The sequence below is a fragment of the Vicia villosa genome, unplaced genomic scaffold (genome assembly GCF_029867415.1).
Source record: "Vicia villosa cultivar HV-30 ecotype Madison, WI unplaced genomic scaffold, Vvil1.0 ctg.001741F_1_1, whole genome shotgun sequence".
Lineage (NCBI taxonomy): Eukaryota > Viridiplantae > Streptophyta > Magnoliopsida > Fabales > Fabaceae > Vicia > Vicia villosa.
Genome location: NW_026705713.1, coordinates 440126 through 461252, shown reverse-complemented (window position 1 = coordinate 461252; position 21127 = coordinate 440126). Strand labels below are relative to the sequence as shown.

At 38.3% G+C, this 21127-nt stretch overlaps 2 protein-coding genes, 1 non-coding gene and 1 pseudogene across 3 annotated transcripts; 1 reads left to right on the top strand and 3 right to left on the bottom strand.

Moving 5' to 3' along the window:
- The first annotated feature begins 212 nt into the window (after nt 1–212).
- LOC131636453 (small nucleolar RNA R71) lies at nt 213–319 on the top strand. The gene has a single exon (XR_009294096.1). It is a non-coding gene; the product is annotated as a small nucleolar RNA R71 (small nucleolar RNA).
- A 6116-nt stretch (nt 320–6435) lies between these two features.
- On the bottom strand, nt 6436–10071 carry LOC131636449 (uncharacterized). Its single transcript, XM_058907057.1, has 4 exons — nt 9922–10071; nt 7679–7889; nt 7119–7393; nt 6436–6813 (listed from the first exon to the last, which is right to left on the bottom strand). Exons 1-4 carry the CDS (start codon nt 10069–10071, stop codon nt 6436–6438), a joined length of 1014 nt encoding a protein of 337 aa, XP_058763040.1.
- Nucleotides 10072–13190: 3119 nt separating this feature from the next.
- On the bottom strand, nt 13191–14807 carry LOC131636448 (uncharacterized; annotated as a pseudogene).
- Nucleotides 14808–18890: 4083 nt separating this feature from the next.
- Nucleotides 18891–20504, bottom strand: LOC131636447 (uncharacterized). The gene has a single exon (XM_058907056.1). It carries the CDS (start codon nt 20502–20504, stop codon nt 18891–18893), a length of 1614 nt encoding a protein of 537 aa, XP_058763039.1.
- Nucleotides 20505–21127: the final 623 nt, after the last annotated feature.

Sequence of the window (21127 nt, the reverse complement as noted above, 5' to 3'; positions counted from 1 at the left end):
TTATTTCGTACATTCCTCCTTTGGTTTGGGCTTTCTCTAGAGCGGCTCGTTCTCCTCCCCATTGGTAATGGTTTTGTGCCATGTTCTCTATGAGTTTGTATGCTTCATCATGGGGTTTGTCCATTAATGCTCCGCCAGCAGCGGCATCTATAGTCATTTTAGTGTTATATAAGAGACCACCATAGAAAGTATGGATGATCAGCCATGGTTCGAGTCCATGATGAGGGCATATTCTAAGCATGTCTTTGTAACGTTCCCAAGCTTCGAAGAGCGATTCGTTATCTTTCTGGGTAAATCCGTTGATTTGACCTCTAAGCATAGCAGTTTTACTAGGCGGAAAGTATCTCGCTAAGAATACTCTCTTCAATTCGTCCCACGTAGTTATGGAATTGGAAGGCAGGGATTGAAGCCACGCTCTCGCTCTATCTCTCAAGGAGAAAGGGAAAAGGCGTAATCGAATATCTTCGGAACTAACGTTGTTGGCTTTGATAGTGTCGGCGTATTGCACGAACACGGATAAATGGAGATTAGGGTCGTCTACAGGGCTTCCAGAGAATTGATTCTGTTGAACAGCTTGGACCAGTGAAGGTTTCAGTTCGAAATTGTTTGCCTCAATCGCAGGTGGTGCGATACTTGAATGCGGTTCAGCGTGCGAAGGAGCGGCATAATCTCTAAGAGGACGAATAGCAGCCATCTCTAACTTCGGGGTGATTTGATTGATTTGATCAGTAAAAATCAATTCCTGATTAATCGGAATTTCTGCTACTTCGGGAAGATTGCGAGCTCGACGTTTAACGTTAATGAAACGTTCGATCTCGTTAATTCGTTGTATTAAGTCTCCTCCTTCTGAACGAGTATTTGGCATACAATCGTTCAAAAAGAAAGGGAAGAATTGTCCTAGTCTCTACGGTGTAACAGTGAGTTACGATATCGACTTAAATAGTTCCCCGGCAACGGCGCCAAAAACTTGATCGCGACTTTACGTGTCTATAAATCTGATAACTGCAAGTGCACAGTCGTGTCGTGTAGTTTTAAAAGATATCGAATCCACAGGGACTATGAATCGATCTACCGTTATCTAAGGTTACTATGTAAAGCTAGGAGTACTAAAATTTCGATTGTTCCTAAGGGAAAGTGATTGTGAGAAAATAAAGAATAATAATAAAAGACAGGTATCAGTATGTATTTCGTTTAACTAAAGGTAATCCGAAGGTCCATTGGCTTTTGCATAATTAAATTAAAAATCTTTACTAATTCCAATTGATTAAAAATCCTCGTCTCAAACTTTCGCTCTGTTGATTCAGACTACTATCCTAATCCTAATGTACGCTTTCGCCATCCCATTAGATTTTAGAAGAGCTTTTTGGAAACAATGTAATTAATAAAATGCCTATTTTACGAGGTTGTTATCTATTTAAATCTCCTAATCTCAAACTTTCGCTCTGTTGACTCGGAGCAAGCTAATAACCCCAACGTACGCTTTCGCCATCCCGCTCGAGTGTAAAAACAATTTTTGAAAATAAATAAGTTCCAATTAGTTTTAATACGCTTTCGCCATCCTTAAAACTAATGTCCTATGTCTACTATCCAGTTAAAGTCCTCAAACTTTCGCTCTATTGGTTTTAACCTTTGACCGTCCTAAGCCCTCAAACTTTCGCTCTATTGGTTTTAAGACTTACTAATTAAACTAGACATATAAACCAAAAATAAGTGATAATTAATAAAACATAATTTAAGCCAATTTATTTCGGATCCCTACGGTTAACTTACTTTACATACCGACACCTTTAGTAATTTAGCCAGACATATTAATATGATTAAACATGCATAAATCGGTTCGGTTCATAATAATAGACATATTAAATGGCATATAATGTATCATGCAATAATAATATAAATAAAGGCGGTAAATAAAAAAAACCTGAATTAAAATAAATCTGAATTGAATTGAATCTTGAAGTACTCGAACTTCCACCACAGGTTGGCTGGATCGTTCTTCGGAATTTAAATGGCAGAAAATAAAAACAATGAAATAAAACGATAAATCTAACGTAAGGCTAGATCTACGAAAAGTTCACAACAATTTCCAGTGTAGAAATCGTTGTGAGAAAATAAACGGTTAAATGAAGGCAGAATAAGGAAAAGCAGTTCGCGGTACAATTTCGGCAGCACTTCGTTGGCAGGAAATCGGACAGATTAGAGTGAAGTGACTGGTCCTATTTATAGGAGGGGCTTGCAGTTGCTTTGCGTGAAAAGAGGAACTTCTGCAGACCGGGACGTGGAGACGTGCGTCTCCTATTCTTCAGGGAGACTTGAGACGTGCGTCTCAAGTGGAGAGAATTTAGGGAGGTGGAGACGTGCGTCTCCCTTTTGCTGAGGTGGCAGAGACGTGCGTCTCTGCTTACTTGTATGGCTTGGGCTGTTCTCCTTCGTGGGCTGGATTGCTTCATTGAGTCTTTGGGCCTCTTTCAGCACACTTGGCCTTTAATTGCACTCCCTTTTTACTTCAGCACCCAATTTACGTCTTTTAGGCATAGAAAAGGGTCGTTTTCGCTCCATTTCTTCTCTTTTCCACAATTCGGCATAGTAAGAGTGTAAAACCTGAAACAAAGCAAAAACACGCGTAATATCATAATAAATTAACATAATAAACGGAAAAAGCTATAAGTATCTATGGATTTTAAGCTAAATATACGATATAAAATCGTGTTATCATATGTTAGCGCAAGAAGATGAAAATGGCATCGAAAGAGCCATTTATTATTTAAGTAGAGTACTCAATTATGCAGAGACTAGGTATAGCGCAATAGAAAAACTCTGCCTTTGTTTATATTTCTCTTGTATCAAACTTAAGTATTATATAAAGCCAGTTGATGTTTATGTTTCGTCTCATTGTGATGTTATCCAACATATGCTATCAAAGCCAATATTGCATAGTCGAATTGGCAAATGGGCTTTAGCCCTTACTAAATACTCACTGATATTTCAACCTCTTAAGGCAATGAAAGGTCAGATTGTATCAGATTTCATTGTTGACCATGCGGTGGTTGAGAATCCTCAACAATATGTAGACTTGAAGCCTTGGAAGCTATACTTCGATGGTTCGACCCATAGAGAGGGAACTGGTGTTGGAATGTTGATAATTTCTCCTGATGGAATTCCAACAAAGCTCAAGTACAAGATTGAAGGTCCCCTATGCTCCAACAACGAAGCTGAATATGAAGCACTGATTGCTGGACTTGAAGCTTTGTTAGAATTGGGGGCAACTAGAGTGGAAATTAAAGGAGACTCCGAACTAGTGATTAAGCAACTAACAAAGGAGTACAAATGCATCAAAGAAAACTTGATCATGTACTTTGTCATAGCAAATAGGTTGCTTAAAAAATTTGAATATGTGGAGTTAAATCACGTCTCAAGGACCAAGAATCAAGAAGCAGACGATCTGGCACAGTTAGCCTCAGGATACAGGGTATCAAAAGAGAAATTAGAGGAACTGATCGAAGTAAGAGGAAAAGCAATGGCTACCAAGCTTTCCCCAAGTGATTTGGAGAATTCACAATTAGGTTTTGCCAGCAAAGAAGAGTTTGAAGTATTAAATATAGACTCTTTAGCAGACACAGATTGGAGGAGTCTAATTGTGAACTATCTAAAAGATCCTTCGACAGACACTGATAGAAAGGTGAAGTATAGAGCTTTATCATATTTCCTGATGGGGAACGAATTGTTCAAGAAAACTTCTGAAGGAGTCTTGTTGAAATGTCTGGGTGAAGTAGAAGCATATTTGGCTCTCTCAAATGTACACAATGGAGCATGTGGTGCACATCAAGCAGGGCACAAAATGAAATGGCTTCTGTCTCGATATGGAGTGTATTGGCCTTCTATGTTAAAAGACTGCATAGAATTCGCAAAAGGGTGTCAAGAATGCCAAGAGCATGCATGTATTCAACACGCTCCAGTGAATGAGTTAAGTTCAATAAAAAACCATGGCCTTTCAGAGGCTGGGCACTAGATCTGATTGGAGAAATTCACCCTAAATCCTCTAAGGGTCAAAGATACATACTAGTAGGAATAGACTACTTCACAAAATGGGTCGAAGCGATATCGCTGGCGAATGTGGACCAAGAGGCTGTGATTGAGTTTATTCAGAAACACATCATATACAGATTTGGAATTCCAGAAAGTATAACCACAGATCAAGGATCAGTGTTCACTAGGCGAAAGATGCAAGACTTCGCCAAAGAAATGGGTTTCAAGTTGCTTACTTCTACACCTTACTATGCTCAGGCAAATGGACAAGTCGAAGCAGCGAATAAGATAATAATCGGTCTCATAAAGAAACATGTAGGAAAAAATCCTAAGAGTTGGCACAAAACCTTGGACCAAGCGCTTTGGGCTTGTCGAACATCTCCAAAAGAAGCCACAAGCACTACGCCTTTCCAACTGACATTTGGACATGACACAGTACTCCCAGTTGAGATATATTTGCAGTCAGTTTGGATACAAAGACAGGCAGAAATTCCTCCTAACATTTATTGGGAGTTGATGATGAACGAATTAGTAGACTTGGACGAAGATAGACTTCGAGCATTGGAGATGATAAAAAGACAAAAAGAAAGAGTGTCCAGAGCATACAACAAAAAGGTGAAAGGTAAAACGTTTATCAATAATGACTTAGTTTGGAAAGTTATTTTACCTATAGATCGAAAGAATCAAACACTTGGTAAATGGTCCCCACACTGGGAGGGACCCTTTCGAATCTTGAAAGTATTCTCGAATAACGCTTAAGAGATAGAAGAGTTAGCAGAAGATCGCAGGATCCTAAGAGTAAACGGGAAGTATCTGAAGAGATACAAACCAAGCATGCACGAAGTAAAGATTGCAAAAACGTAGATATTGAGGTATACTACGTAAGCCAAAATGGTTGAACTAACACCAAAATGGCTTTGTGTTCAAACAAACATGTATGGCCAATAAAGTAAGAAGATAAAGAAACTTCAAAATATTTTCCATTAATATCAAAGGAGTACATTCATTACAGGAAAGGTGGTTCACAAAACATTGAAGGTCACAAAATCCAAAACATAAAAACCTAAAAACAAACCACCTCCTAGTTGATCCTTTGATCTAAACCTTCTAGGGGTAACATTGGCAAGCTTTCTGCCTCGAACATGTCCATGGATCCATAGTTACGCATCCTTCTTACTATTCCCTTTTTGAGGAATATGTAAGATAAGAGCCTTCCATATGGAAGACACGTTACGACCCCTTGACGAGCAGCAGCCATAGAAACTGCTTCAACAAGCCCTTTGAAAATCATTAAAGGGAAGTTGATTTTCTTCCCACGGAGGGCACAGAGGATAAATTCCAAATCCTCTACCATGATGCTGTTTTGATCATGGTTTCGTGGATGAAAGTTGCCCACGAGGAGTTGATGCCAAACCCTAATGACCTTGGCGCTGAAAGGATCGTTATCCATAAGAGTCCTCAACAGAAGATGAGTAGTCATGTTGAAGCTATTGTCATCAAAAGTCTCACCAGAGTTATTGCATCTCATCAGGTTAGAGATAGGGGAGGGAGTGATTCTAATGTGGGCACTTCGAACCTCAGAGACTATAGTGGTTCTGCCTTCCGGATCTATGCGTAGAGACGCAAACATCCAAAAGTCTGCTAACATGTTGGGATAAACAGGTCCCTCTAGGATTTCATAGTAGAAGTCAAGTTCTTGGTTAGCAAAAAGGGCACTGATGCTTATGAAGTTTTCCTCAAGTTCTTCTTCAGAGAGTTTGAACTCCTTTTTTATGCAAACCCTAATGTTATTGTAAGTGAGGGGTAGTGCCATGTGGAGAAGAAAAGTTTGAAAAGGGTTTTTCTGACTCTGTGTTTGAGAGAATGCAAGAAGAGAAACGAAGTTTTGGACAAGAGTTTTGAAGCAAGCGTGAAGAAAGAAGTATAATGCTAATCCTTTATATAGACCTGGGGCAATAAAGGAACGGTTCAATTTTAATGATTGATTAGACTGCGTTTGGTATTCCAAAGAGAAGTTATGGCTTCCGCCGTTTCCCGCCCTTGGAAGTTGAGATGTAATCATGAATAACTGGTGCACGCACGTCTCAAAGAGACGTTTTGAAGAAAGTGACGTCATCACTTAATGATGGTTACGGCTAAGGGAGTAGAAACGTCAAGTCTAGGCTAAAAGGGTTGCGAAGGATAGTCAGGTCACGTGCTTACATTTATTAAAATTACTGTGACAATACAAAAAATATATTTTTGCAAGTTTGGAGAAGTGCTAGGGCATTACTTACGACAATTGCAAAATAAAATATGTGGGGAGATTGAAAGACAAAAGTTACACATATATATATATATTCCTGGAGGAATTCGATTACAAAACAAAATAAGTGCGCATTACAAAAGGAAGTACAAGGTTCGAAACGACTAATTGAAATCCCTAGGAAGATTGTCCTTTATCTTCGAATATTGAACCTCCCATGAAGACATGCAAAGTTCAATCAAAGCTCGTTGTTTCTTCAATTCTTCGATTTCGGGCACTAGTTTCTGCGCAGCTTCGAAATGCTGGATTCCTAAATTTGCAACTTCAGCCAATTCCTGCTCATTGATTTGTTGAATTGTTGCCTGACGAGATTCAGCTTCTTTTATCTTCTCTTCGAGCTTAGTAATTTCCTGCTTCCAGGATTTGATATTCTGCTCACATTCGTCATACTCTTTTTGTTTCTCTGAGCGTTTAAGCTTGAGAGCGTCGCCCTTCTTCGTCGCATCAGTAGCAGCTTTCCAAGAAGAACTATGAGAAGCCACCTTTGTAGTAAGTTGTTCGTCAAAAGTTGGTTCAAGCTATGACCTTTGGTAGGATCCTTACTAAGAATTTCGACAAGGTTGGTTTCGAAGAACTTCTCCTTTATCTGATGAAGAAGACCAGAAGTATCCTCTTTGTCACCAGATTCTGTCTGAACAACTGAAGAAGTTTCGAGCTCAGAGTGCGAAATATTATCAATATTCATCATGGCCTTGAGGAAGGTGAGAGGATCAGTTTGCTTAAGTTGCTCCAATTCTGAAGGGGTAGGCTTTGCTGGGGCAGGCGTCAAAGTAGTTTTAGGAGAAACTATGGTCCCAAAGGGTGAAGTTTCGTGAGGACCAGCTGTGGCTAGTTTGGAAGTTTCCTCCATAGCATCTTGTTCAGATACAGTATCCTCACTGCCAGTTAGGTGTCCAGCTGCATTGTTACTACTTGAACATTGACGATCTGCTCCCATATTTCCGCTTTTGTGGGTAGGAGGAGAATCATCAGTTGAATGGCTTTCTTCAACTGGCATAGTAGGAATAATGGTCGCTAGGGGCTGAGCGTCTTCGACAAATGGCCAAAGCACGTGAGATTTGTCTGCATTGAGTAATTAGAACACATTATGATGGGAAGATTGCAAGAAATCTGTTTGTCATAAGAAAGAACATGCGCTTACCTTGGAGATTATCAAGGTCGATGGTGAGGTTGAAGGCTTTGAGATCAGAAGTGGTTGTGCCAACATCATCCTACAATCATAAGGTAAAATGTTAACTTAATTGTTTAAGTTAAAATTTATAGAGATGATTATGTTGTGAAATCCAAATACCTTGGTTGGAATGTTATCTGGACTCGAGTTGTGGCTCTCTACAACGAGGACATTACTAGCGACTTGCAGGGGTGACTCTTCAGAAGACACTTTATCACTTGGCGAAGTAATCTTCGAAGAACCAGACCCCTTTTCTTTGCCTGAAGGAGTGACAGTCTTCTGTCTTTTCTTGTGTCCTTGCCTGGTGCGAGGGGGAGATTTGTCTTCATCATCTGAAACAACTGTTTGAGAAGCTTTTCGCTTCGAATGTACCGGCGGTTTCGAAGTCTGAAGAATATAAATTGAGCAATGTAAGTACTATCCACAGAAATATACAAGTTGGAATATAAAATGCGTATGTACCGTGGGTTTCTTGCCGGTCGTGGTAGAATCACTCCTACTTGTCTTGTTGCTCTTCGAAACTCCAAAATCCTTTTGTACAGCGGCTTCTTTGATCTTTCTCTTTCGAGCAACGGCTGTAGTTGAAACTGGAATCAGTATTTCAGCGAAAAAAGAAAAGTTAGTCGAAAGTTGTCTAAACCCAAACCTTCAGGTATTGGAGTCAAGACACGAACATGTTCAAGGTCTATATGAAGATATCCTTTGACAGTATCCAGGGTATGCTTAGTCGGGACCACTCGTTCAGTGTGTTTTTTAGTGCTTTCCTGAAGAATTTTAAAAGCGTTCCCACACACGAACCAGTCTGGGAAAGGAGGGCTTAAAGCCACACCAAAATCAGCACTTGGTAGTGGAGGGAATTTTGGAGGATTAAGTTTGAAAGCCACTTCATAACGCAGTTCTGGTCGAACAGACGAGGGCAGTTTCAACTTATCCAGTTTAGCAGAAAACTTTTCGCGTAAAATGACTGCAGCTTCACGAACGGTCCGACTAAGATCATCAGGCCTGTAGATAGTCTCAAAGAATTTTTGAAAGGCTTGGATTTCTTTAATATGAGTCGAAGTACCTTTGTGAACGTTTTCCTGCACATCAGCAAAAGCTTCAGTTAGTTATCGAGTAAGGCTCTCAGCATCGAAGATTTGCATGGTGTAGTAATCTGTCCACCATTGTTGGAAATCTGGAGTGGAATAAAAAGCAGGTTCGAAAGAAATAGGAGAAAGATTGGCAACACCAGCGTATCTGGCGATTTTTGATTCACACTCATCTTCAGCTAGATACAAAGTATGTAGACACATATGGTTCCTTTTCTCATACAGGCATTTGGGTTTTATTTGAACCAATCCAAATTGTCTCGATACCAGATTTAGTTGGTAGCAGAGAAGAACACGTTGGCCTTTGGAGGGTCGAAGACGGTGATAGAATAGCCTTGGGGTAAGAAAAGCTTCCCAAATAATCATGGATTCAGTTTGTTGATCTGGGGACATTGCTGGAAACCTTCGAGTGAACCATTCAGGACCCACTGTCCTTTGTACGAATGGAGCCATTGAAGGGGTAAATTGATAACACTGAGCAAACATCATGACATAGGCTAAAAAATGTTCGCGAAGCTTCCCAGTTTCTTCTTTAGGAGTTAGCAAAGCCAACCTGGTTCCTTCTACAGCTCGATTTTTGATGTTTGGATCCTCTTCGTTCACAACACCTCGAAATGGGAGTTGAGCCTCGAAAGTAGTATTGAGCCACAGTTGCAGCAGCCAGAAGGGACCAACAAAAAGCAGGGATCCTGTTGTATAATTCTTAACAAGGTCTGTTGCTTCACCTAGATTCTCATAGAGAAACCCTAGAATTAACTGGCTCAGGTTTAGTTGTGTCCCAACATGTAGTTGATTGGCCATACAAAGATACCTCTTTGCTACCTGTATGGACCTTGAACAGAAAAGGCACCTCGAGAGCCATAATGCTAAGAAAGCAATATGCTCTTCGTCCGAGACTACCTCATTATTCTCGTCATGATATTGTTGAATGAACGCAGTATAAGTAATGTTGCTTCGCTAAAGTTAATGGTATCGGTATCCATGACATTGGGTTCAAAGGTCTCTCCGGTTGGTCGAAGCCCCGTGCTAGCAGCTATGTCGAAAAGAGTGGGGGTGACCATTCCACATGGAAGATGGAAAGTGTTATGGGAAGCATCCCAGAAATGAACTGATGCTACTAACATGGTTTGGTTGTATTCTAAACCTGTTTTGGATAATTGGATTAAGTCATAAATTCCCAGTTGTTTCCAGAAAGAAGCCTTTTGTTTTTCTACTCTTGCTAGCCAGGCATAGTACAATTCAGGGTCTTTTGCTAAAGGAATTGACCTAAAAACTTTCACAAAATTGGTTACATAGTTTAACCTAATTTTCTCTAAGACTGAAGGGGTTACAGTCGAAGTATCTTCTGCACCATTAGGATCTGCTAAGATTGGACGACCATCTTCATTTATCTTATTCTTACTAACTAAGGGCCTAGTTTTATAATAAGCAGGAAAGAATTTATTCAAAGCAGAATTACTTTCTCCTGGTAAAGGTCCCATGAAGGCATGAGTTTTTCCAGAAAGTTCAAAGGGAGTGATTACCTGAGAAGCATAAATGGCGCGCACTTCTGCAGTATTTGGGTTTGGTATGTACTCTTGATCCCCCATCTGTGTAGATTTCTGAAGTTTCAAAGCGGGTTGAAGAACGTTTGAGGAAGACGCCATGAGTAAGTTTGATTTGGGAAATGGGTTTGAATGTAATCAGAGACGTTCTTTTCTGTGGAAAGAATGAGGAAATAGAGGTGAAAGTTATGTGAGGGTCGGAGTTCAGGTATTTAAAGGTTTAACGGAAACCCTTTCAAATATTTTGGGTAAAAGCATAGAGACACGCGGCAGGCGTTGATTTCATCCAACGGCGGTCGAATAGTTATTAGCTTTACTCCTAGTATATAGGAGTAATGATCATGAAGTAAGACCAGAACGTGGAAATGTAAGTTATGAGTAGACATCTTTGAAGATGATAAGACGTTTTGGAAACAGAGTCATAAATGATTATGACGTCTGTCAATAGTCTCTGAACTCTAAAACGAAATCTTATTATAACAAGAAACGCCTATTTCTCTTGTTTTTCGAAACAGGCATTTATTGGGGGCAATTTGTTAGCTGAAGATTTCGTTTGAGAAGAATGTCCTTCGAAGATTTGGAATTCAAAGGAAGATGGTTACTGATGATCATCTTTGAAGATAAAAATGGCTACTGATGGCCGTGCTTCGAGAATGATGTTTAAGTTGGAACAAAGATAGTGAGTGTCGAAGCTAAATTCGAAAAGAATGGTCTTTGGGACTTAGACATTTTTGCGAAATATGCGAAGTACTGAAGCTTAGCGTGTTTTCGTGGCATTCTAGGTTATGATTATGTTGCCACGCGTCGAAGGGAGATTCCGGCGGGATGATTTGAATTTCGAAGTAGTTTATGTAACCGCACGAAGACAGATGGCATCCCTGGATTTTCTGTGGGCAACGTGGCATTAGATTAGTGTAGGACCGTTAGGATCGAAACTAGTATAAATAAGGGTCTTAATGTTAGGATTCCGTGTGTTCATTTTGTACAAATCACTCACATATTACTCAAGTATCAAGTGTTAAGAGAAAGAGTTCGCTGAGAAATGTACGTATGACACCAACACCATTTTAAATACATGTGTATTTTTCTTTATTCAAGTATCTTTCGATATTACTGCATTCCATTTACTTTATGTCATTTATATTCCTGCATTCTTTACTTTCATGTCATCTAATTTTCGAAGCATTTAACTTTTTTGCACTTTAAGATTCTTGCACTTTTACAGTTTTGTCTTATGTTTTATCTTTAACTTACCTTTCGCTGATGTTATATTTACGTGTATAACCAGGTGATTGCTAATCTTTATTTTCTTGATTAAGTATTCCTTATTTCGAGACACACCAACCATAGACATAATTCGAACTATCATGAATAACAACCTTTTTGACTATGTCCTAGGATCAATCTAGTCGATCCTGCGAGTAACCAAATCATATTTATTATAGTTTGGAAGACTAGCGGTTGTTTACCGGAAATCACCATAAACAGTAGGTGGGCGATTAGTCAATCGTGTGTTAAGACTATGATGAGTGTGGTGCTTTTTGAGCTGTATAGAATCTGTATGACTTAAAGTCTGTCCTCTTTCCCGTGAGGCAAATGATATTTATCGAGACCCAAATGAGCCTATGATTTTGGCCCCTCTCGTGGTGTTAACCGCACCCTCCTTATTAGAAGAAATTATTAACCACCTATCTTCTAGGAGTTAGTGTGGAGACTCCCTTTTCCTTGGTCCCCACGTTATGGATGCCTCTGGGCGAGTCTCTCAGATCCCGCCTGGACAACACAGTTGTTAGGCGAGGACGCCCTATTTTAGGACTCTTACAAATATAACACTACATAGTTCCTTAAGCACGGGTGCTTTTCTTAAGGGTGAAGTGCTTAAAATTCCTTTAATTTTTCTGGTGCGCGCCCCTCCCCAAATTGACAGATCTCTTAATTAAGGGAATCTTCATTCGTTGGGTGAACCCTTCAATTTAAGGCACTTACAATAGTAGCGGATTCCTTCAGCGAGGGGCAAGGATCCCGTCTTTGGAATCCAACATATTTGATTGCCTCTATAGGCGACAAGGATCCCATATTTGGGATCCATCATATTTGATCGCCTCTATGGACGGCAAGCATCCTATCTTTGGGGATCCAACATATGTATTTGCATCTATGAGCAACAATGATCCTATCTCATGGATCCAACATATTTGATCGCCTCTATGGGCGACAAGGATTCCATATTTGGGATCTAACATATTTCGTCGCCTCTATGGGAGGCTTTCTTATGAGCTTGGATGTCTTGTCACTACAGAAAAAAAGGCCTCCTACCACGCCTAGAAAACCGAGGCTTTATGCAAAATAATCGTGGCGTAACACTGAGGCCACGGTTTGGCCACGGAAATCCAACTGTGGAGTATACGGCCGTGGCCAAAAGTATAGTCCACGGTTTTTTGGTACAGACCACGCCTTTTTCAAAACCGTGGCTATTTTAGGCCACGGTTTAGGTAGCTTGATTAAGGCCTCGGTTTGTATTTGTCATGACTTAAAAACTGTGGCTATATGGTAAAGCCACGATTTCATTTTAACGTTTACGACACAGTATTAGTTCAAGATTTAGCCACGGTTTGGTTATGACCACCTATTTAAAACCGTTGTTATATGTTATGCATTCTAAATCATTTATCTAGCCACGGTTTATTTCTGTATCATTACATAAATATGTCATTTTATATATATTTATATATATTTATATATATATATATATATAGTTAAATATATATATAAATATATTTATATATATATATATATATATATATATATATATATATTTATATATTTATATGTATAAATATATCTATCAATATAAAATTAACAATAAAATTAACATTAAGGTCAAAAGTATGTTTTTTTTGTAGTGCCACTAATAATAGTTGGATACTTAAGGCTTGATGTCATCCCAAATTCAAAATTCAAAACAACCATATTAAACACAAGTTTGGCTCAAAAGAGTCATCCCAAAATAACCAAAAAAAGTTCTAATAACTGGCTAGCTAGATAACATAAAACAACTACTCTTCTTGATCTTCTCCTTGCTCGTCTTCCACATCTTCTTCAACATCTTCATGATCAGCACAAACTTCTTCCACATCTTCATGATCATCACAAGCTTCTTCCATATCTTCATCACAATCTGCTTCCTCTCCACCCTACAATAAACATAACACCATTTAACATTCATAAGTGTACTAACCAATAAACATGCATAACACCAATGATGATACAAATCTGCTACTAAAGTAACATGTGTTTGAAACAAACAAATCAATGTTAGTAGCATTCAAACAACTTGTACCAACCAATTAACACTATAAGCTACAACAGTAAAACAGTAATAGGGCCACATAGTACAAACCAATGATGATACTTCAATGTTACTAGCATTCACAAAATTTGTACCAACAGTAATTGGCACCAGAAAATGAATTACATCAATGTTACTAGCATTCACAAAATTTGTACCAACCAATGACACTATAACAAGGTGCTTAAAATCTGTAAAACCAATAACACTATAACAAAATTTGTACAACAGTAAAACTGTAACAAGATGTGATCCCTGCATAATAAAACCAATAACACTATAACAAAATTTGTACAACAGTAAATCTGTAAAACCTATATAATTAACTAATAAAATCAGTTTTTCACTATTCGAGTAAACACTTAATGTGATCCCTGCACTTGTTCATCCATGATAACCATACAATTTCAGAAATTCAATGATAATTCAGTTTCTTAATGTGATCCCTGCACTTGTTCATCCATGATAACCATACAATTTCAGAAATTCAGTGATAATTCAGTTTCTTAATGTGATCCCTGCACTTGTTCATCCATGATCCCTGCACTTAATGTGCCCTATACAGTTTCTAACTAATTCTTGATAATTCAGTTTCTAATTCAGTGCCCTATACACTTGATAATTCAGTGCCCTATACAGTTTCTAATTCTTGATAATTCAGTTTCTAATTCAGTGCCCTATTCAGTGCCCTATTAGGTGCCCTATACAGTTTCTAATACAGTTTCTAATTTCAGAAAACACTTGATAATTCAGTGCCCTATATAGTGCCATATGCTGCAATTTTGTAGTTTAGAGTATACCTGTTCGCAATGCGGAATATGAGTTGATGCAGACGAATGTGGATCAGCAGGAGCAGCAGTAGAACTAATGGAACAACCCATAGCACTTGCCATCAAATTAGAGATCTCCTCGTCGCTCATATGTGGGTTTTATTGCTTCATCATTGTCTTAAATAACGCCTTCATACCATCCATCTCCCTCTTCATGCCAGCCACTTCATCATTATGCTGCCTTTTAATAACCAGAATTTCTTCTTTTCTTTTAAGCATGGTAGGTGTTAGTGTTCTTCCATAGCAACGAACTCGTCCAGATTTTTCTTTCCCAAACAAGGAGTTAAATGTCTCAGATTCAGTTGAATTCTGAACTGATTCTTGAAGCTTAGACTAATTAAAAAATATTCACATTAGAAAATATTCACATTAGAAAAATAAATGATTAAAGGCAAATGTTGATTAAAGGCATAATCTGCCTGGCTTACAATTACACTTGAAGTTTCCTCATCAAGCTGTTTTCCTTTTCGACTTTGTCGAGTCTCAATGAACATCTCTGCCTGGCTAACTTCCTTTCCGTCCTCTTTCTTAGCACGCTACATTGGTTGATAATAAACACATCAAAATATGAATCACTAAACCAATACATAATTGTAAATTGAAGGATGAATAAACACCCTACCAGTTTTGCACGAATCCTCGCAAAGTTTGTTGGGCCCATCCGATGCATATACTTTTGCTTAGCTCTGTTCACAACATTGATTTTGCTAATTTTCTACATTCAGAAACAGCAAAATTAGGGACAGCAAATGTTAAATTACAGAATTAAATATTAGGGACAACATTGATCAATTGCTAATTGTTATCTTACTTGGATGTTATTGTTCATCCAATAGGATATCAATTGCCTGAAATGAACTTCAAGTACGGTCTGGGGACGATGCTTCAATCTTTCACTCATAGTAGTGTACTTTAAAAAACAACTCTTTTTGAGATCTTTCTTGAAACGCCTCCAAGCATCATTTATGCGAGAGAAAACCGCTCTACTTCCATTTTCAGGGATAATGAATTTATCCTACAACAAAAAAGGTAATTAGTGACAAGTAAATAAGGAACGCAACTTATGTTTAGATTCACACAGTGACAAATTCCCACTTACAATGACAAATTCCCATATACGGTCCTTGTTTGCTTTCTTCAAAGCTTTGAAGTTAGTATAAACTAAGGGACACAAGTCTGAATTCCTTGCGACAGTGCCAAGGAAACAACTCAAATCTGTCACGGTTCGATCATTGGGTCCAATAGGTTCTCCATCATCGTCTAAGACCACCTCTTCACGATCCGCACTCTTTCTAGCATGGATTTTCAAACATTTAGTTGGTCCACGTGTCCTTTTCTTACTTGCCCCTGTGTTAGATAAAATATAATTAGCATGGGATATAAATTTGAATGAAACAATAATAAAGAATAATGCATGACACGAAGCTTAATTAGTACGTACCTTCAGTTTGTTTACTTCCATTTTGCTGAGTGTTTTCTTCTTCACCCATTATATTTTCTTCTTCCTCAAGATTCTCACATTCATCTTCTTCATTATTTTCCCCATTTTCTTTGAGGAATTCTTCAACTGATATCGATTTACACATTAGGCTTCGTTTTGTCTTCTTCAAGCCACTTCCTTGCTCTGTCCCGGAATTTCCATCAACTTCTACCATTGCCCTTTTCATACGATTCTGGTTTGACCTTGAATCAGCAGTGTCAGCCACCCGTTTCTCCTTAGTTTGCTGCTTTGCACTTGAAGGATTCTGCTTTGCACTTGAAGGACGTTGTTGATTCGCACTTGAAGGACGTTTCTGATTCGCACTTGAAGCTTGTTGCTTAGCACTTGAAACTTGTTGCTTAGCACTTGAAACTTGTTGTTTAGCACTTGAAACTTGTTTCTGAGCACTTCCTTGTTGCTGCTTTGCACTTGAAGGAATCTGCTTATCATTTCCTTGTTGCTGCCTGGTCCTTGAATCAACAATTTCAGGCCCTATTTTTTTAGTAAGTTGTTGCCTGGTTCTTGAAGCAATTTCAGGCCCTGTTTTGGGAATCACTTGCTGCCTGGTTGAATCAGTACATTCAGCCCCTACTTTTCTGGGAGTTGTCTGCCTTGTCCTCATTTTGGTTGGATAAAACACATCGGCCGAACTATCAATCTTTGAAGCAGCAGTTTCAAACTTAGATAAGTTGAAAAGTTCCCTAGATGCAGGCACAAAAGGAGGTCGGATGCCTACTTTACTAGGTCCTTCACGGTTATTATTATTTACCATCTCGCATTTGATATCATACTTCTTAGCCAATTCAGCACTGGATCTAAATAGAGGCAACCGAAAATTGGCGGTAACTTGTTCACCCTTTTGTGCGGCAGCCGTCTTCTTTTGCAAGTTTGAAACCTTCTACATTTTCTGTTAACATGGAAAATATTAAAAGAAACAAAGTTTAACCAATCAGCACTAATTTGCAATATTCAAACGGTTAACAATAAATCACTAATCATTAGATCTACGACTAACTCAAAACAAATAAGATTCAGAACATAGTGGATTTACAAAAACAGAAATGAAATAGATTCAACACATAGTGGATTCAACACATAGTGGATTTACAAAAACAGAAATGAAATAGATTCAACACATAGTGGATTTACAAAAACAGAAATGAAATAGATTCAACACATCCAATCAGTTACATCAGAAATTCTAATGATATTGTCATTCTCCTAATGAATACAGCTCATAAAACCAATACATGAAAAGTTCAAATGGAAAATAAAAAAGAAATGTATTTGTTCAAGGCCATATCCAATCAGTTACACCAGAAATGAAATAGATTGACATTAGTCCATGAAATCAAATAGGGTATCATCATAATCAAAATCCTCTCCATCACTTTCAGCTTCATTCATTTCATGAGGTGTTTCTTGTTGCAGGTATGTCTTCCCTAACCCAATTTAATTCACCATCACCATCACTATTTTCTCCACTTTCGGCTTGTAAGTTTGACGGGTCAGCAATGTTAAAGAAATCTCGTGGAACTGTTTGCAGAGCATAATGCCGGATTGGATCAAAAGGGTCTTGGCCATAGTAACATTGATGAACTTGAGAAGGTAGCACAAATGGATCATTCTGATAAATTTTCTTATTGAAACGCACACAAGTAAGTCCGTATTTGTCTTTTTCAACCTCAAACCAATCACACTTAAACAAAACAAAGTTGAAATTTCCATAGTAGTATAACTCAATTATATCAACAATGGCTCCATAATATGTGATGGGTTTTGTCCTAGGATTTCCATCCTTGGAGCTAGCGAAACTTGAAGTTAGTGAAACTAAAGTTACGCCAGAATTTTGAGTTTTGCGATTTGTATCTCGTTTCCTAGTATGGAACCTATATCCATTAATGACGTAACCTGGATACCTCTTTGCAACAAAATTAGGACCTCTAGAAAGTTTTTCAAGTTGTAATGGCACATCATCATTCTGGGCACGAGTTTTAAACCATTCACTAAATTCTTTACTTTGACTTTTGGCCTTGGTCCACTTCCTTTTGTTAGTGTTTGAATTAACACTTTGATCATGCTCACTACAAAAGTCAACAAATTATATGTTAACATATCTATAATCTTAGGATTAGTAGATAAATACATAGGAGGACAAATAGTTATTGTACTACCTGATGTAAATTTGAACTTCATTGCAATTGAATAAGATGTATCGATGGGCATCATCCTTTGATTTCACATCAAGATGAAAGGGTTCGCCTGCCACCCCTAAAGGACGACCGACAGTTGTAAAGTAATCATCTGGATCTATTTCATGTGAATCGGTAACATCATAATTCCAACTCTTCCTATTCAACCTTGTATCTACACTGCTATGCAAATACCTTGAGCAAAATGTTATAGCTTCTTCAGCCAGATACCCCTCGGCAATAGAACCTTCAGGATAAGCTCTATTGCGGACATAGTTCTTAAGTTTACACAAGTATCTTTCGGTGGGATACATCCATCGAAATTGAACAGGACCACCCAATCTAACTTCATTTACCAGGTGAATAGGCAAGTGAACCATTATGTCAAAGAAACTTGGAGGAAATATCATCTCCAACTGACAAAGTATCTCTACAATCTCATCTTCTAGGTAATCTAAATCTTCCACTTGTATAACTTTCTGACATAGAGAGCGGAAAAAGGAACCAAGACGAATTAGTGGGGTTGCCACCTCCTTGGGCATTGTGCTTCTTACTGCAATTTGCAACAAATAGTATAACATGAAATGCGCATCATGGCTCTTGTAACTAGATATTTTTTTGTCACCAACTTGTACACATTTTGAAATATTTGATGCAGTCCCATCTGGTAACTTGGCAGCCTTTATAACTCCACAAAAAAATTGACTTCTCGTGCGGAGTCATTGAGAAACATGCTTTCGCAAACTCTGAACGTCCTCCACCAATCTCCCTTGGATGAAGTCTTTCTCTAATTCCCATTTCTTGCAAATCATAACGGGCTTTAATATGATCTTTTGTCTTCCCCAGGATGTCCAAAAGAGTTCAAACAATACTATCAAATATGTTTTTTTCAATGTGCATTACATCTAAATTATGGCGCAATGTATTTTGAGCCTAGTAAGGCAACTAAAAAAAATTGACCTCTTCTTCCACGGGCCATCAACTTTCTTTGTTTTCTTCTTCCCAAATTCATTATTGAAATCTTTTAAGAGTTCAAGAATTTCTGCCCCGTTTAACATGGATGGTGCAGTCCTATGTTCTTCTTCTACGTTAAATGATTTGACATCGTCTCTCCAAGAATGAGTTCTTGGTAAAAAGGTACGGTGGTCCATATAACACATCTTATGACTGTGTTTGACGTATAACGAATTGGTGTTAGATTTACAACAGGCACACGCCAATTTTTCTTTGGTGCTCCATCCCGACAACATAGCATAAGCAGGGTAGTCACTAATTGTCCATAGAAGAGCTGCACGCATTTGAAAAGTTTGATTCATTGAAGAATCATATGTCTCTATGCCGGATTCCCATAACTCCTTTAGCTCCTCTATCAGTGGTTGGAGGTAAACATCGATATCGTTGCCTGGAGATTTTGGTCCAGGAATCAACAATGACAACATTGTATATTCAGGTTTCATGGACAGCCAAGGTGGTGTGTTGTATACCATCATCAAGACAGGCCATGTACTATGAGATAAGCTCATGGTCCTAAATGGATTAAACCCATCACTCGTTAAGCCAAGTCTTACATTGCGGGACTCACTAGAAAAATCTAGATGGAGCTCATCAAAGTCCTTCCACGCTTTACCATCAGCAGGATGCCTCAATTTTCCATCCTTTGAGCGCTCTTCTTCATGCCATCTCATTGACTCAGCTGTCTTTGAACACATGAACAACCTTTGTAGTCTAGGAATCAACGGAAAGTGCCTCAAAACTTTTTCAGGAACTCTACAATCATTTTTTGGTTGCTCAGACTCGCATCCTTCAGTTGCAGCATTTTGTTTCCACCGTGAAGCCTCACAAATAGTGCAAGAATTGTCCTTTTCATGCTCCTTCCAAAATAGCATGCAATCGTTTGGGCATGAATCTATCTTCTTATAATCAAGGCCTAAACCACTTATCATGGTTGTTGTCTTGTAAAATGATTCCGGTATGTTCAAATCAGGCATTGCTTCTTTCAATAATTCTAATAGGGCAGTGAATGACATATTGCTCCAGCCGTGGAGACATTTCAACAAGTAGAGTCGAATCGTGAATGATAACAAAGAGAAGTCTTTGCATCCAGGGTACAGTTCTTGTTCCGCCTCTTTAATCAAATTGTAAAACGTTCTAGCCTCGTCATTGGGACCTTCATGAACTCCGTGTGCTTCTGCCCTATCTCCATATTTGTCATGCAATAAGCCATGAATGTCATCATGTGATCCCTCTTGATCTTCCATCCCATCACCAATTTCCATAGACCTTTGTAGTTTCTCCCCATGGTGCAACCAAACGTCATAACCGTCTAGAAAACCTTTGGCTATTAGGTGATCCCCAATAATATCCCTTGTTTTCCAATATATATTTTTACACTTAGCACAAGGGCATAGAAGTTCACCTCCTTGAGGTCTTCCATTAGTGAAGGCAAAGTCTAAAAATCGAGTAACACCGTTGATGTACTCTTGACTAAACCACGGTAATTTAGTCCACTCTTTGTCCATCACTTGATAATCTATATATTTGAAACACAACACATAACACATTCAAAACACATAACACATTCAAAACACATAACACATTCAAAACTGAATTCATACAAAAAAATGCACTAACAGTACCAAAACATGTGCTGAGCAACCAAAAAATGACAGGGACAGAATTATTGTATATAAATGGAATTAAACTACACAAGCCAGGGACAGAATCTTTGCAATAATTATTGTGTATACATTATATACCTAACATACAACTAATTAGGTAAGAAAAGCACTAACATGATTACTGATTATAAAATTCATTTTTAGACGGCAACGACATTATAAAATCATATACATATAAATCAAAACATTCCATGAGATATACTACCACGTATTAAAATTTATGTGGTGAAGCCTAAAAGAACACAAATTGTTACCTTAAAACAGAGAAATGGAGTTACACACAAATAAAATGGAGTTGTCGCTTTCCTTCGTATCCTTTGAGGGAATTGAGCTGTATCAATAACAAAAAGGAATCAATAACCACACTTCAGCTATGCTACGCAACTTAATAATACACAAAATTAGAATATATAAAATTCATAACAGAGTCACACAAATTCATAACAGATTTATAAAATCAATAG